The sequence below is a fragment of the Camellia sinensis genome, chromosome 5, assembly GCF_055761805.1.
Source record: "Camellia sinensis isolate YWXY chromosome 5, ASM5576180v1, whole genome shotgun sequence".
NCBI classification, from domain to species: Eukaryota; Viridiplantae; Streptophyta; class Magnoliopsida; order Ericales; family Theaceae; genus Camellia; species Camellia sinensis.
Genome location: NC_138965.1, coordinates 163,045,795 through 163,063,368, shown reverse-complemented (window position 1 = coordinate 163,063,368; position 17,574 = coordinate 163,045,795). Strand labels below are relative to the sequence as shown.

The following is a 17,574-nucleotide window of genomic DNA, read 5'->3' as shown; positions in this document are numbered from 1 at the left end:
TGTAATTGCCTCCATAAATTAGCTAAAACACAAATATCAGGTTCTGTTAAGGAATAAGATTGTGACACGTTGGCATTATTGACAAACAAAAATTCTAATTTTGGCTATGTATTTGTGCAAGTGTATGTCCAAAATTGAATTTTTTATTTGTCATTAATATAGGTGTGTCACAATCTTCCTGTCCAGACTGTTCAATGAATTTGAAAATCAATTCAGCGATGAGCCAATTTTTTTCAAGAATTGTCTGAGTTACCACACTTTTTCTTATGCAAAACGGCAGCACTGTCATTACTCTCTTTGCAAACATGTAAAAATTTAATAATGTTTGACAATCAAATTTTAAATACCATTTGAAGAAAAATTTATAAATTCATAGCTCTCTGACATGTCAGAAAAGGTAAATTCCACCTGTGTGATAGAGGACACAATCTTTATTAGTGTTCAACTAACAAAGTTGAATTCAAATAGTGTTCAACTCATCAAGTAAACAAGTCATATTTTGAAACTTTCTGAGCTTTATATGCACTCTACAAAAACAAGCTACTGGAACTTAATTAAAACTCATTTGAAATTAGCTCAAAAGATAAATACACCCACCTCAAACACATTTTTGAAATTTTGAAATCAAATTTGAACTATTTATTACTCAACTCAATTTTACTCATTTACACTCCTATCTAGAATTCAGAGACCTACTACTTGCCTCTTTAAAGTATGGATGCACATACCATCAAGAAAGTGAGCACAAAATGGTTTACAAATAAACTGGTGAATGACTGCACCTAAAATCATCCAAACAACTTGTCACCACATTTGGAGCATAGATTGCCCAGATGGGAACCATCTACAAGATCAATAATATGGTTCAGACTCAAAAATGTTTGAAATAGCAAAGAAGAAATAGAAGTGCAGTGCGAGCTTTCTAAGCATTTTCCTATTAACCAGACTGTTGGAAGTGCATTCCTACAAATGGAAATAAAGGTAACTGACAAATTGCCCAGACTTCTATGAATCATACATGCAGCTTAAGACCCTAGCGGTCTCATAATATGGCTTTAATTTAAGTATTCTTAAGATTATAGTTTTGACCATGCAATAGTTGAACAAGATCGAACCTTTTTTGTTCAACCAAAGTGAAGGATATGACTCTGCCAATGAGCCAAACCGAGCTTTGGACTGTTCAAGCTCAGTTCGCGGAAAATTTGTCAAGCTTCAGAAATTGAACTAGAGCTTGGCTCATCAACTATTTGAGGAAGTTGAGCTCAGCTCGAGTCAACTCAACTACATAAATGAGCTAAGTTTGAAAGGGAAAAACCATAAAGTAATATGCACATTAAGAGGGGGAAAAGAGAGATAAGATTATGAACAAAATATAAAATAATAATGATATTATTAATGAATTCCATTAATCAAATATGTAACTAAATTTGTACAAACACCAATAATAGATAAAAGAATAGAATAAACTAATAAAAATATATTTGACATATCATAAAGACTAAACATTATTTTATATATAATTATGTTCACAAGCTTATTCGAGCGGAGCTTAGGTCTACTTGAGCTCAACTTGATTACTAAATGAGCATAAAAATTTAAATTGAACTCGTTTCTTTAGCAAGCTAGCCAAGCTCAAACTAGCTTTAAACAAGCTAAGCCCAAACTATTTATGAACAACTCGGTTCGCTTGCAATCCTATTGAAGGAGTTTCAGAGCATGAGGGAATGGACTTTGCAAGAACAAGGGGCTGCTCTCCTTTGTCAACTCCATCCAGAAGGGCTTATTTTATCTAACCATACCACCTAATCCTTCACATAGTACTTCGTTGAGAAATAGGTTAGAATCACCAAAACTGTCAAACTTACGAGAATAAAAGTATACAACGTAGTACACATTGCTTGCAAAAATGCAAATAATCCAACTATATGATCTCTTACTTGGAAGATCATTCAGTAAAATGAATGTGTTTCAGAACACATATAAACAGGCAACCGAAGTCAACACAGTGGTCAGCAATATCGACACGAGGTTCACACCATTGTTGTCTAGTATGCTAAGACCTGAAATCCTCTTTACTGTTGGCCCCGGTTTTCCAACAACCTGCAAAAGATAGATAATGTAAGGCGGCACGTTTCATTTCTCTTATGACTTCATTAAGTTTATATTTTTGCAGAAAGTTATTTATATATCTTGCACTTAACCGGTTCATATTGTTGAGTTGGTGTAGGCCACCTAATAGGTTTGCCCTTTTTGAGTAGAAGAAATACAATCACATTAGGATTGTTATATTTTGAGAGTAAATCCAATGATATGTGCAGCATCCATACAAGACTCAGCATATGTATACATTTATACCCAAAAACATACATGTGCAAAGGAGTATTTTGTTAAATGGAAAGAGCTTCCCTATGATGAATGTTATTGGGAATTTGAGTAAGACATTTCTTCATTTCAACAAGAAATTGAAAGATTTAATAAAATTCAATCTAGGCGTCGTAAACTATCTTCAAGTAAGCAGAAGAGCAACAATCGTGATAATGTTCCCAGTAAGGAAAGAAGTTGGGCCACGCCGGCGGATTTTGTTTCTTGGTGGCCGGTAGTTTGAGTTTGAGGAGGAGTCGGACGGAGCGGATGGTAAGTGCCGGCTATCGATTGTTGAGAGGGGGAAGGGGTTACGACGGGCGGTGGTGCTGAATGGTTCGGAAGTTCGATGGATGGTGGGCAGGATGAGGTTAGCATCTAAGGAACCCAGTAGCCTAAAGTTTTGGGGCCGTCTTAGTGGGGGTAGTCGGACTACAGCGGTCTGGGTACGAGGTGAGGAAGGTGGGGGGACATCTTTTCAAATTGTGGTTACCACAGGGCAGCGACGCGAACAAGTCTACATACCTGTGTCTGTGTTCGGTGATGGCTGGGAAGGGGTGGCGTTGGTTCTCGATGGCTTTGGGTTATGCGTTGCGAAGGCCTCACAACCCATTGGAGTCAGGAAGCTTTCATCCACTTCCGTCGCCGAATGTGAGTCCGTAGGGGTTGCTTGCTCTGAGGTGGAGGTGGATTGGTTCCGAATCTTGGATAGGTCGCTAGTGGGTGAGATGGGGGGTTTGGGGGGCAAGGGTTTGAGTTTCGCAACCATCTCTGATTGGGTTGGACGATGGTGAAAGCATTCGGGGAAGGTGGACGTACGACCTTTGGGGGATAAAGCCTTCTTGTTCGTTTTGTCCAGCAGAAGTGAGGTGGAAACGCTATTGCGACGGCGGTGGATAGTGAAGGGGTGATTTATTATTGGAGTGGTGGTCACCACTAGCTCTCTGTACTTCGGAAAAGACTTCGCGGCCTGAGAAGAGTGTGTGGATTCGGTTGATGGGTCTGCCTATTCATCTCCGTGGGGAGGCAGTGTTTCGTTTCATCGGCGATCGTTATGGTGGCTTCATCGAGGCGGATGAGTCGTCGGTGGATCTAGGTTCCATTCGGATTCGTGTTTGATGCTCAGAGTTTACGCCTTCGCGATTCTCTTTCCGGTGGGGGATGTGACAATTTTCACTGCCAGTTTGGGTTGAAGCTGATCCGGGGGTGGAACTGTGGGCGCCGGCGACCGAGAAAGATGGGGATTCTGGGCCGAATATGGAAACGACGAATTTTGGGCAACTAGGGCAGGATTTTCAGCCGAGATTGGGGTAAATGAATATCTGCAAAGATTTAGGAGAGAGGCGAGACCTATGGGTTTTCAAGGTAATATTACCCAGCATGTGGGGGCATCGGTGGGTCATCCAAGGTGGTCTAAGAGAGGGCAGTTGGGCTGGAGACAAGCCCAGGTACTTGGTAATGGAGAGGTGGGCCAACGTAGGTGGGTTGTGTCCAAAAATAAGGGGACTCATCAGGGGGCCCAAGTGGTTAAGGGGGTGAGGTCTGTGGCTTATCAGTCAAGCCCACAAGGGGGTGGCTTTTCAAGTCTAATAGGGGGTGGTGATTTGGACTTCTCTGAGCAGCCCAATAGTCTTGCAAACCCTGTTGTGGGTCAGTTTGAGGGTGGGATAGGTTGTAGGGCTTCCTGTCACCTACATCCAAGTGAGTCGAGTCGGGTCGGGTCGGGTGCCTTCGTTAGAGGCAGGGGGTCATCGGCTAGGATCTGTGTCGTCGTCCGGACTGGAGTTAGTGGTCCACCGTGTCACATCTACTGATGAACAAGGATCGCGACTGGTAGAGGCGTCGGAGAGTGGCACATCACAGTCGGTGGCCTCAGAGTTAGATGATCGACAGTCCCAATCGGAGCTAGAGATGCCTCGCGATGCACCATCTGCGGATGAACAAGGGTCGCGACTGCTAGTGGCGTCGAAAAGAGATACTTCTCAGTTGGCGGCCTCAGAGTCGGTTGAGCGATAGTCCCAGTTGGTGTTAGAGATGTCTTGCGATGTCCCAGTTGGTGGGGAAGGGCACGAGAGTGCGGGACAGTCGCAGGCCTTGGAGCTGCAGCCCTTAGCAGTGTTGGATAGTGAATTGGTCACTTGTTTCAAACAAAAACTGAGGTTTGAGGATATTGGGGGATTATCGGGGGAAGAAGTCCCTTCGGCTGAAGTTGTGTCCCAGTGGGTGTTGGATCGGATTAGTGAAGTTAGTTGTTGTTTGGGCTTCTCATTTGAAGGCCACGAAGATGAGGCAATGCGACTTTTTGCGGTAGTGGAGGCTTTATGGAGGCAAGAGACTCCTAGTCTAGGGGTGTCTTGGTCATTGGTGACCCCCCTTCTAAAGGAAATCAGGAGCTTAAAAATTTGGAATGTTTTGTGAAATATGATCATGGTGTGAGGAATGTAGAACGGGGTGTAAGGAGGGATCGGAGGGGCCCATTGTTATTGAAATGAAGTTAAAAATTGTATCGTGGAATGTACGGGGGTTGAATGATAAGGATAAGAGAGTGGCGATGAAGGTAGTGTTGCGGAGTGCCAAACCGGACATTGTATGTTTACAAGAGACAAAGATGGAAGTGGTGGGAGTGGAGCTGATTCGCGAGGTGTTGGGGGGGAGGTTTGTGGAGTGGACCTTTTTGCCCTCGTTAGGTACGGTAGGTGGGGTTCTTCTCTGTTGGGATAAAAGGGTAGTGGCGAGGGAGGAGGAGGAGATAGGAGGATTTTCTGTCTCATGTTTGTTCCGTTGTGTGGATGATAATTTTCGGTGGGGTTTTACTGGGGTATATGAGCCTTTGCAGGATTCAGAGCGGGGTTTGTTTTTGGAGGAGATGAAGAACATAGCCTTTCGCTGGGATGTCCCCTGGTGTGTAGGGGTTGATTTTAATGTTGTTCGTTGGCCATCGGAGAAGGCGGGGAATGCGAGGAGTTCGGGGGCAATACGGGTTTTCTATTCTTTCATTGATGATTTACAGTTGGTTAATTTACCTATCTAGGAGGGTAGCCTCACATGGTCAAATGGCCAGAGTTTGTCTCGAATTGATCGGTTCTTGGTTACTGTGGGCTGGGAGGAGCACTTTTCTGAGGTGGTTCAGCTTCGTTTACCTCGACCTGTGTCTGATCATTGGCCCATTTTGTTGGATAGTGGGGGGATCCGACGTGGTCCTACGCCATTTCGTTTTGAGAATATGTGGTTGCAACAAGAGAGTTTTCTAGAGTTGATTCGTGGTTGGTGGAATAGCTACGTGGTTCGTGGTTCTCCTAGTTGTGTGTTGGCTCAAAAATTGAAGATGTTGAAGGCTGCCTTAAAAAATTGGAATAAGGAAGTGTTTGGTCGGCTAGAGGGCCAAAAAGTTGCGGTGGTGTCTTTACTTCAATCCTTGGATGATTTGGAGGCACAAGATGGGCTGTCTACTGAGGCCGGTATTCATAAGGAGGCGGCTAGACAGGATTTTGTTTGTTTATCCCGTATGGAGGAGGTTTGTTTTCATCAAAAGTCTAGATGTTTGTGGTTAAAGGATGGGGATCGAAATACAAAATTCTTTCACCGTATGGCTAATGCTCATCGAAGAGTTAATCAGATTAGCAGGTTGTGGGTGGATGGTCGGGAGTTGCACACAGATGGAGATATTAGGGAGGGGGTTGTGGGCTTCTATCAGCATTTATTCCGGCCACAAGAGGGGGTTTGGCGGCCAGGCCTGGAAGGTGTTCAGTTTGATACGATTCTGGGAGAAGATCGGGAGAAGTTGGAGCGAGCTTTTACAGAAGAGGAGGTGTTTGGAGCTTTGCGGGCTATGAGCAGGAATAAAGCCCCAAGTCCGGATGGTTTTACTATGGCTTTTTTCCAACATTGTTTGAGCGTGGTTAAGGGTGATATCATGGCAACTTTGGGGGATTTCCTGCTGTTTGGGCATTTTGAGAAGAGTTTCAATGCAACGTTTTTGGCTTTGATTCCTAAGAAAGGAGGGGCTGACGATATTCGGGATTTTAGGCCTATTAGTTTATTAGGGAGTGTGTATAAGCTATTGGCTAAAGTGTTGGCAAATCGTCTTCGAGGATTTTTATCAACTGTAGTGTTAGAGTCTCAGAATGCGTTTGTTGGAGGGAGGCAGATCTTAGATGCAGTATTGGTTGCCAATGAATGTGAGGATTCTTGGATTCGTCAGGGGCGTCCTGGTTTGATTTGCAAATTAGATATTGAGAAGGCGTATGATAATGTTAATTGGGAGTTCCTCTTGTATGTACTGGATCGTATGGGCTTCGGGGCGACTTGGTGTCAGTGGATCAAATTCTGTATCTCGACTATGCGGATGTCGGTGTTGATTAATGGGACTCCGGCGGGTTTCTTTCAAACATATCAAGGTCTTCGGCAAGGGGATCCTTTGTCCCCCCTGCTATTTATCTTAGTGATGGAGGCATTGAGTAGATTGTTGGATAAAGCTGTGCGCGAAGGTTTATTGGAAGGTTTCGTTGTGGGTTCATTGGCGGGGGCTCCTTTGGGGGTTTCGCATTTGTTATATGCGGATGATGCTTTGATCTTTTGTGATGCGAAAGCAGTGCAGGTTTGTTATCTGCAATGTGTTTTGCTTTGTTTTGAGGTGGTTTCGGGCCTTCGTGTTAACTTGCGGAAGTCGGAGCTTATTCCAGTGGGGGCGGTTACTAGGTTACCTGTTATGGCTGCAGTATTGGGGTGCAAGGTTTCGGTTTTGCTAGTGTCTTATTTGGGTTTGCCTTTAAGGGCTTCTTTTAAGGCCAAGAGGGTGTGGAATGGAGTTGTGGATTGGGTCCAACGTCGTCTGGCAAGTTGGAAGTGCCATTATCTTTCAAAAGGCGGCCGGTTGACTTTCCTTAAGAGTGTGTTGAGTAGTATCCCCACTTATTTCATGTCGGTCTATGTTATTCCAGTGTCAGTGGCGCATCGGTTAGAAAAACTTCAGAGGGATTTCTTGTGGGGGACTGGTGGTTATGATTTTAAGTATCATTTGGTTGATTGGGGTTAGGTTTGTCAACCCAAGCAAGCTGGAGGGCTAGGGGTACGGCGGTTGGTGACTTTTAATCGAGCCATGTTAGGGAAGTGGCTCTGGTGTTTTGCTTTGGAGCCTCACAGATTGTGGCGGCAGGTGGTGGCGTCTAAATATGGGCTGGGAAGAGGGGGCTGGGTTTCTGGATCTGTGACCTGTACTTATAGGTGTGGGTTATGAAAAGGGATTTGGTTGGGAAGGGTAGAGTTTTGGAAGTGGATAGGGTTTAAGGTGAGGGAGGGGAGTAGGGTGCGGTTTGGAAAGATATGTGGTGTGGGGGGTTTGTGTTGGAGACCCGTTTCCCTTTGATTTTTAATATTGCGTTAGATCAAGATGCATTGGTGGCTTCCTATTTGGATGGTGGAGGTGTGGTGGTTTGGGATATTAAGTTACGGCGGGAGGTTCATGATTGGGAAGTTGCTCAGCTGGTGGAGTTGTGGGGTTGTTTATATGGTTTGGGAACGGTTGGGGTGGGCCCCGATATATTGGTGTGGATTAGGTTGGGGGCAAAGGGGCGGTTCACACTAGCATCATTTTATCAGGGGTTGATGGGAGATGCTGGTTGGGTCTTCCCTTAGGCAAGTGTTTGGGTTCTAGGGGTTCCGACTAAGGTTGCCTTTTTCATGTGGACGGTAGCTTTAGGTCGGAATCTTACTGTTAAATGTATAGATGAGAAGAAGAAGAAGAAGAAGAAGAAGAAGGAGGAATAGAACAAGAGAAAGCTGCTGTAGATTATTGATTCAAAACTTAGGGTTTCCCCCTTACACACAACTACTTATACTAATAAGAATAATACATAAAGACCAAACTACCCCTAACACTTAACACTCCCCCTCAAGTTGGTGCAAAGATGTTTCTCATGCCCAACTTGCAACAAATAGAGTGAAAGACTTTACTACTAAGACCCTTAGTAAAAACATCCGCCAGTTGATCTTCAGACTTAACAAAAGGCATACAAATCACACCCTTATTCAATTTCTCCTTAATGAAATGTCTGTCAATCTCAATATGCTTAGTCCGGTCATGTTGAACAGGATTGTGTGCAATACTAATAGCAGCCTTGTTGTCGCAATACAAAGTCATGGGACCACTCCAATCAAGCCCTATATCACTCAACAAAGATTGAAGCCACATTAGTTCACATGTTCCATGTGCCATAGCCCTGTATTCAGCTTCAGCACTAGATCTAGAAACGACCCCCTGCTTCTTACTACGCCATGTAACTAGATTTCCCCCTACAAAAGCACAATAACCAGATGTAGAGCGTCGGTCATCTATAGAGCCTGCCCAATCTGCATCGGTGAATGCTTCCAACCTCAAGTGACCATGATTAGAGAACAAAATTCCTTTTCCAGGGGCAGATTTAAGGTACCTCAAAATGCGATAGACTGCATCCAAATGAGGTACACGAGGATCATGCATAAACTGACTCACTATTCCAACTGCATAGGCAATATCTGGACGAGTATGAGAGAGATATATCAGTCTTCCCACAAGTCTTTGGTACCTTTCCTTCTCCACAAGCTCACCAATTCCACTACAAAGATGATGATTAGTCTCAATTGGTGAATCAGTTGGTCTGCAGCCCAACATGCCCGTTTCTTCAAGAAGATCTAGAATGTACTTCCTTTGAGAAATAAAGATGCCTTTGTCAGATCTAGCAACTTCAATCCCAAGGAAGTATCTCAATGGACCAAGTTCTTTTATCTCAAACTCCTTGGCTAACTGCATCTTGAGATGGGTCACCTCCTCCTCATCATTACCTGTCACAACTATGTCATCCACGTATACAATAAGCACTGTTACCTTATGTACATTGCGTTTGACAAACAAGGTGTGATCCGCATTGCTTTGCTGATATCCAAATCCCACCATTGCCTTGAGGAATCTACCAAACCAGGTTCTAGGAGATTGTTTCAAACCGTACAAAGCCTTCTTTAATCTACAAACCTTTCCAACTGTAGACTGAGATGAGAATCTTGAAGGTACATCCATATATACCTCCTCCTCCAAATCCCCATGAAGAAAAGCATTCTTCACATCTAGTTGTTGTAGAGACCATCCCAAATTAGCCGCACATGACAGAATAGTTCGAATGGAATTCATCTTTGCTACCGGGGCAAAAGTTTCTTGATAATCTATTCCATATGTTTGGGTACAAATAACAGCCCGTTGAGGAGGAAGGAAAAAAGACAACTCATGCTGATATGATGCCGTCTCATCCGCAATCTCATCGATACCACGCTCCCCCTGAGGAGATGGCGGAGGACCAGGAAAAAAAGACTCAGATTCACGGAAGGTGACATCCATACTAACATACAACCTATGAGAGTGAGGGTCATAGCATTTGTAGCCTTTCTGAGTAGCAGAATAACCAAGAAAGACACACCGGACAGCCTTAGGATCAAGCTTCCCACGAGGCCGAGGGTGAAGATGAACAAAACAGACACTACCAAAAACTCGAGGCGGAAGAGAAGAAGTGGGATACGTCACAGGAAGAAGCTCAAGAGGAATTTGGAAGTGGAGGACACTAGAGGGCATACGGTTAATAAGATAAGCCGCGGTAAGAACCGCATCCCCCCAAAAGGACTTAGGAACGTTCATGGTAAACAAGAGAGAGCGAGCAACCTCAAGTAGATGGCCATTCTTACGTTCAGCAACTCCATTCTGTTCAGGAGTGCCAACACAACTAGTCTGATAAAGAATGCCATGGTCGTCGAGGTATGCCCGGAAAGCGCCATCAACATACTCAGTCCCATTGTCACTCCTAAGAATTTTGATAGTAGCATTGAAGAGATTGGATACCATTTTATGAAAACTTTTGAAGCATGAGAAAACTTCATTTTTTGTGCGAAGTAAATAAAGCCAAGTCACACGGGAATAACAATCAATGAATGTGACAAACCATCGATAACCAGAGGTAGAAACAACAGGGGAAGGACCCCACACATCGGTATGAATAAGCATAAAAGGAAAAGTACTTCTTTTATTAATTGAAGGATAACAAGTACGTTTATGCTTAGCAAGCTCACAAGCATCACAAACAAAGTTATTCCTAGGACAATCACGAACTAATAAAGGAAAAAGTTTCTCTAAAATGCTAAAGGAAGGATGCCCCAAACGGCGATGCCACTGATGAAGGAGACGAAGGGAGGAGCCAGAAGAGCATTGCAGAGCCTGAGAGGACAAAGGTGAGGCAGGCATGGCATCCAGAAAGTACAGACCACTTTGTGCTCTACCACTGCCAATCATTTTCCCCGTAGCCAGTTCCTGAAAGACACAATGAGTCGGAAAAAAGGTTACAGAGCAATTGAGAGCAGTAGTAAGGCTACTAACAGAAAGTAAGTTAGTTGAAAAATTAGGAACATGAAGAACAGATGAAAGCGAAAGTAAAGAGGTGCAACGAACAGAACCCTTGCCGGAGATAGAAGATAAAGTGCCATCAGCCACTCTAACCTTATCTCGCCCAGAACTAGGTGAATAAGAATGGAAAAAACTAGAAGTACCCGTCATGTGATCGGTAGCACCGGAATCAATGATCCAAGGAGACGACGAAGAAACACTGAGGGCACTAGCAGAAATACCTGTGTGAGCAAAGTTGGAAGAGGCAGAAGAGGAAGGAGCTAAGGCAGATGAAGAATCAAGTCGAGCCATCAAACGTCTGAGAGTGTGAAGCTCATCCGGGGAAAGAGAACTAGCATCATTCGAGGCACTAGCAGTAGTCTCAGAAACATGTGCTTGAGGACGAACACCACCACCACGACCACGGCCTCGAGTAGGGCGGCCATGCAACTTCCAACAGTGTTCTTTATCATGTCTATCTTTCCCACAATACTCACACTTCAACCGGTCCCGATCAACCAATGGACCCTTACCACCACCTGGAGGCAGAAAAGGTGGAGTATCACGTGACTTGGGGCCGACAACCATCGCTGACCGATCCAGAACAGGAGCATGCACCATAGCACTGCGACGACTCTCCTCCTGCTGAACCAGGGCATAAGCCTCACGCAATGTAGGAAACGGAGAGCGACCCAACACCTGAACCCGTATCTGATCATACTCCAAATTCAGACCAGCAAGAAAGTCATACACCCGCTCCTTCTCCACAGCCTGCTGAAACATAGTGGCATCCTTGGAGCAAACTGGCTGGAAACTCTGGTAGAAATCTAGCTCTTGCCACAAACCACTCAACTCAGCATAGTAGACTGCCAGAGAGCGATCCTTCTAATCCAAACCCCTAATCGTCTTACGCAATTCATAGGCCTGTGCATCATTCCCTTGTTGAGAATACATTTGAGAGGCAGCTATCCAGATCTTGTGAGCAGTATCCATCAAGAGAAAAGTCCGACTAATGGTAGGCTCCATAGAATTGATGAGCCAGGTCATAACTAAAGCATTCTCAGAAATCCATTGAGCAGATAAAGTACTATCCTCAGTAGGTGGCTGGGTACTACTACCAGTAATATAGCCAGTCAAACGCCGGGCGGCAATCGCAAGACTACAGGAGCGGGACCAAATCAAGTAATTAAGACCATTAAGTTTGACCGGACTAATCTGGAGAGAAGGACTATCACCAAGAGTCAGACCACGACTCAGTCCACTCTCCTCCTTGCCCTTAGAGTCCTGACCCAAGCTGTCAGCCATGAGATGAGAAAAGAGGGTGCAAAAAACACAAGCCGGATATCAAACAAATTCACAAATCACCCAACCAGCACACCAAACACCTTTTAAGGCTAAAACAGTCCAAAAGAAGCCCAGAACAGAGCAACCAGATCAACTACAAGTCAGAAAACCGAAGCAAAGCATCTAAACAGCGATAAAAATCCAAGATAGGGCCAAAATACATCAAACCAGGGACAACAAACCCCCCTAGGGTTCCAGTCGGCTCCCAAGGATAGGAGAAGAAGGGACAAAACCAGAAAAAAGAGGGTCAAACAGTGATTTTCGAAAAATCACCCAATTTTGACGAAAAATAAAAAAAATTAGAAAATTCAATCAATAATGACCAAACAATCAAAATGAGATTATAGGGTGATTACCCATTAAATTTCGAGCATACTGTAAAAAATTTTTTTTTTTTTTTTTTTTAATTTTTTTTTTTTTTTATTTATTTTATTTTTTTTCTGGCTATAACAGACGTACCAGGAACAATATGGGGCTCTAAGGAACAATCTTCAAGGAGGAAGATAGTGCTCTGATACCATGTTAAATGTATAGATGAGAAGAAGAAGAAGAAGAAGAAGAAGAAGGAGGAATAGAACAAGAGAAAGCTGCTGTAGATTATTGATTCAAAACTTAGGGTTTCCCCCTTACACACAACTACTTATACTAATAAGAATAATACATAAAGACCAAACTACCCCTAACACTTAACACTTACTTTGGATAATTTGATGCGGCGGGGGCACATCCTTGTGAATCGGTGTTGTATGTGTTGCGAGGATGCGGAGTTAGTGAACCATTTGTTTCTTCATTACTCAGTGGCTTCGTGTTTGTGAAGCTTCGTTTGTTCACTTTTTGGTCTTGCTTGGGTTCAACCATAAGGGGTGTTTGAATTCCTTTGGGCTTGGCGGGGCGTTCGTCTTGGCCAGCGGCAGCGCCAAGCTTGGTTGTTGGCTCCGTTTTGCGTGATGTGATTGCTTTGGTTGGAAAGGAATAGACGTACCTTCTTAGAGGTTTCTCATAGCGTCTCTTAGTTACAAAGTCGTCTTTTTCTAATTTTGTATAGTTGGTTAGAGGGTAGGATAGATCCGGATTTATTTGTGTTTTTAGATTTTTTAGATGCAGTGATTGGTTAGCCCTTGTTTTATTGGTTCCCCTTTCTGGGTGGTTTTCTTGTATTGGTTGCATTGTCTTAATGCTTTCTTAATAATATTTGCTTACTTATCACAAAAAAAATGAAAAACAAGAACTGTGTAGCATTTCTAACTTCTTCAGTTTGCAGCCAAGTTTTTTATTTTCTAAGGTTTGCATATGAATTGAAGGTGTAAAAAGCATAAGAATTAATCAAATCATTCATTAATGCATTTCAATTTCTTACAAGTTTTTCAAAGCAATTATCATAAGAATATTCTCCAAAGAAACCAGAGTATTTTCAAGCATTCTTTACCAATAATGACCAAATAGCTGAGTTCAAAGGTAGAAATTAGCACCTTACTTGGTTGAGTTTTCAAAATCTGTTTGCCATTTGCTTTTTCAAAAATAGAAACTAGTGCGTAAATATTTTTTGAAAATTTGAAACTATTTTTTTGGTATTTATTTTCGTCTAACTAGTTATTTTTAAAGGAAGAATAAAAATAAAAATAAAGAAACAAGGAAAAGAAACAGACAAGAGTTTTGAAAACTCAACCAAACAGGATGTGTTCATAGATATTCAAAAGTTAAAGGGGAATGTTGGTTGGAATTGGAAAAGCCAAGGCATAAGAAGCAAAAGAGCCAGGTAAAGATCAATCAATTTGTAAAAGCTCATCTGGTCATAATTATCTCAAATAATATGTGAAACTTACTTTGTTACGGACACTGCAGAATCCACTGAACTGCAGTGTTGCTCCCAACAGAGAGTCTATGACACTTCCACAAAGCCCCGCCAAAGCAGAAATAGGTATTACTAGTAGCTGCTTCAGAGCCACGTCATAAGCGCATCTTGTTGTGAAAAAGCCTATGAGAACGAATGTCAGTCCAATGATGCTGCCTGCTGCAGCAGCTGCTAGGAGTCCTGCTTTTGTCACACCACCATTTGTACCCCGCCGAACTGGCTGATAACAAGGAAGAAAACAAATAGAATCCACACACATGGCATTGAGCTTGTAAGTGAAATACCAAAATGGATGATTAGTTAATTGTTTTAAGAATAAAAGAAAAGGGAAAGAGAGAAGCTCTGGACAACATGGGAAGAGGTTAAGAGGGTGAATGCAAGAGAGTTAGTAAAACATTATGAGAGGCAACTTTTCAAAAAAAAAGAAGAAGAAGAAGAAGAAATTATGAGATGCCATTCAGCAGTAGTAAGATTTTTGAAAAGGTATTTATGCAGTATGCAACAAACATAATGGAAAACTCATATAAAAGGTACAAACATCCTTCTCTCTATTGAGATATATGAAATATTTAATATTTACTACATTTAATCATATTCTGACTCATGCTGTAGCTAAACTGTGAGGTTGAGTAGAATGCATCAAAAGCTCAGGAGAGTGAAACAGTAAGGGTTGGTTTGGGATGTTCTAAAAAAGTGTACTTTTTGACTTATTGGTTTATATGGGTTGGGTTTGGGTTGGGTTTGATGTGATGTGTTAAAGAGGTGATATGATTTAAATAAGATAATGTGACTTAAATATGATAGTGACTTTTTAACTTTTTATATTATTTAGTAGATGCCAAACTTGGCCTAAGTTAATGCTTCAACATAGTAGTTAGATAAGATTAGATTACAGGAAAAACAAGCCTAAAAATATACGGCACCAGGAGAGAGCAGAACTAATGCAGCTACGTCCTGGCCCCATTCATTAAATTAAAAATCACTCTAGAATATCCTAAAAGGCAAGTGTTTTTCTCATGTCAACTGGATGTGAATTTGGAGTGACCAAGAATAGAAAACAATATAAAGAGAAGGAATTAACCACCTTTAAGGTTGTGATTAATTGAGGCTGCGCATCACTAAGTATCCCAAGCTCTGACGACCATGTGTCCCCATTGCAGCAGGAATAGTGACCAATGACACCACCAATTAGAGATGTTAGAAGTTGAGATTCTTTGGAGTCCAAACACTTGTCTTGCGATCTTGTCATCATCCAAACAATCAAGACCAGAAGGGTAGCAATGCCACTGTTGGAGAGAACTTGTATCCTGAAAAGAAAGAATATGGAACAATTCACCAAAGGTCAGCAACAATACTTGAATACAACTTTGCCAAAAGCTCCAGAGCATAGCTATTATAGTATGCATGCTGGTCAATTCTGATTTAGGTTGACTACAATAGTCTGCCAGCAGCAAGGAAAGGCAGAGAAGGTTTGGAAAATGGATATATGTTTATAGCAAGGTGATGCCTGGATTATCTATAATTTTCCATGGCCACAACCACAAGCATAAGCAATCCAAATTGCCACTAGAATCTTCTCAACAACTTTATCCATGGAATACAGAATAAATATTACCCAATTATGTATGATTAAATGCACTATTATGATTTTCGGATTTGCATTGCATGTATTCCAAGTTTCAGCTCGTATAGTGTAAGAATTTAACAGAAGTATGAGTCATAAAATTTATAACATGGTGCAACTGCTTAAGGCTATGTAATTTTTATTAGAATACATACTCTAATTTTATTCAAAGCATAGTGTGTTGAGCTTTGGTTTCTGCTCAGTAAGATCAACCAAGAAAAACTTGAAAACTTATAGCTGATTATGTTCGCTGCCTATTTTATTTGACAAGACAAACAATACTAATATACAACATCTCCTTAGGATTTCAGAAAGACCGCCCTATAATTTCAGGTTGTGAGATTTTTTATTTATTTTTTAAAAAATTTTTATTTGTTTTGTGAGATTTTTTATTTATTTTTTAAAATTTTTTTTATTTGTTTATTATGAAACCAAAGTTTCACAAAACGCTTGAATCACAGTGTGTGAAAAACTCTAAAAACTATTTTACAAAATTAAGCTAGTATAAGAACTCTATACACCAATCCTTCCACGACAAAAATGCTTGAATCATAGATTACGAGTGCATCTATAAGCATTTTACAAAATTAAGGCAGAATAAGAACCCTAGATACCAATTCTCCCACAATCTCGAAGATACTAGTGCTTTAACACATATTTTTAAGACTCTTCTTACAAGCTTTAGCAATTTTTCAAAAAATTAACAACCTGGCTCAAGCTCTGCCTGCTATATTACAAACTTAAATTTTTATTTTTATTTTTCTTTATCTGCACTTTGAATTCTCAAGAAAATCGCATCGTTTCGTCTGTAACACATACATGGATAGAGAGATACACATATATAAACACACAGAAACACAAACACACGTGATAATCAATTAATTGAAACTTTAATCCACATATCAATCAAAAAATTACCAATTGCGTTGACCTCCCTCTTTGAAATCAGCGTCGATGCTTCGTTTTCTCTCCACCCCGACCTTCGTGAGCTTCGACGAAGTGAAGAAGAAAACTAGCAACATCGCTCCCAACCTAAAAATTCAATTAATTTGAGCTTTGGTCATTCTTCACACATTCACAAATGCATATATACATACGAGAATCCATATATATATATATAGAGAGAGAGAGAGAGACCTGTAATTGACTGCGATGTGAATGAACATGACGATAAACCCTAGAAAAGCGCCAGAGAGGTTAAGAGAGTTCCTTTTGAAAGCTCTGATGGCGATTGCAGATGAAAGCAACACAGCGATTGCAGGTTGGACCAGAGTTGTTTCCATGTTCAACTATCACGCTCACACACACTCTCTACTCTCTGCTCTGAACACTGAACAGTCAGTGATCGGAAGCTGAAGACCGCAATGCTGAATTTTTTGCCACACATATGTCAACACGAGCAAGGATTCTTGTTCTCTGCTTAACTCCTCATCTAAAAATAATCTAACGGCCCAAATCACTTGATTAAAAAAAATTAAAAATTAAAAATTAATTTTTTTGGAATGATCTGGACCATCAAATTTTAAGGGAAGAGAGAAATAGAGAAAGAAAGGTGAGGATCCTCCCTTATGTGAACACACCCATGTTACACATCTGTCTGTCACGTGAGTTGGCTATTGTAATATTTGTACTTTTACCATTCACTTTCTAAATTTAATAATGTAGGGTCATGTGGTGTAATTTTTAGATTCTATTTTAATTATTTATATTTTAATTTTTATTGAGGATGTTATTCTTTTAAAAAATTAAATTAATCGGATAACGAAAATTATATGTTTAGATAAATTTTGTATGAAAATAAAATGAATGGTAAGAAAATAAAATATTTATACAAAATTGATTCAGACACATGGGGTTGTGTGGGATGTGTTATATAAGTGTACTATTTGACTTTTTGATTAAAAAAGTATAGAAAAAAATATGTATATTTAGGATAATTTTTTAACTTTTTATGAAAATATATGTAATAAAATCAAAATAACCATTGTACCTTTG

The 17,574-nt window shown here is 41.2% G+C and overlaps 1 protein-coding gene across 2 annotated transcripts; it reads right to left on the bottom strand.

Moving 5' to 3' along the window:
• Positions 1 to 550: 550 nt before the first annotated feature.
• Positions 551 to 17,119, bottom strand: LOC114292084 (integral membrane protein (Protein of unknown function DUF92, transmembrane)). 2 transcript variants are annotated; one of them, XM_082870317.1, is made up of 6 exons: positions 16,717 to 17,119; positions 16,498 to 16,611; positions 15,040 to 15,262; positions 13,927 to 14,175; positions 1,938 to 2,100; positions 551 to 844 (listed from the first exon to the last, which is right to left on the bottom strand). In XM_082870317.1, exons 1-5 carry the CDS (start codon positions 16,860 to 16,862, stop codon positions 1,969 to 1,971), a joined length of 864 nt encoding a protein of 287 aa, XP_082726443.1. In that variant the 5' UTR covers positions 16,863 to 17,119; the 3' UTR covers positions 551 to 844; positions 1,938 to 1,968. The 2 variants fall into 2 exon arrangements, with proteins under 2 accessions (XP_082726443.1, XP_028091797.2); XM_028235996.2 differs by lacking the exon at positions 551 to 844 and adding an exon at positions 1,495 to 1,808 and having other exon boundaries at positions 16,717 to 17,088.
• Positions 17,120 to 17,574: the final 455 nt, after the last annotated feature.

Excerpts from the sequence above, each read along its gene's own strand:
- LOC114292084 (XM_082870317.1), bottom strand. The coding sequence starts at position 16,862 with ATGGAAACAACTCTGGTCCAACCTGCAATCGCTGTGTTGCTTTCATCT. Across the intron at positions 15,263-16,497 it reads GAGGGAGGTCAACGCAATTG|GATACAAGTTCTCTCCAACA; the intron begins GTAATTTTTTGA and ends CTTTCTTTTCAG. Across the intron at positions 2,101-13,926 it reads TCTGCAGTGTCCGTAACAAA|GTTGTTGGAAAACCGGGGCC; the intron begins GTAAGTTTCACA and ends TATCTTTTGCAG.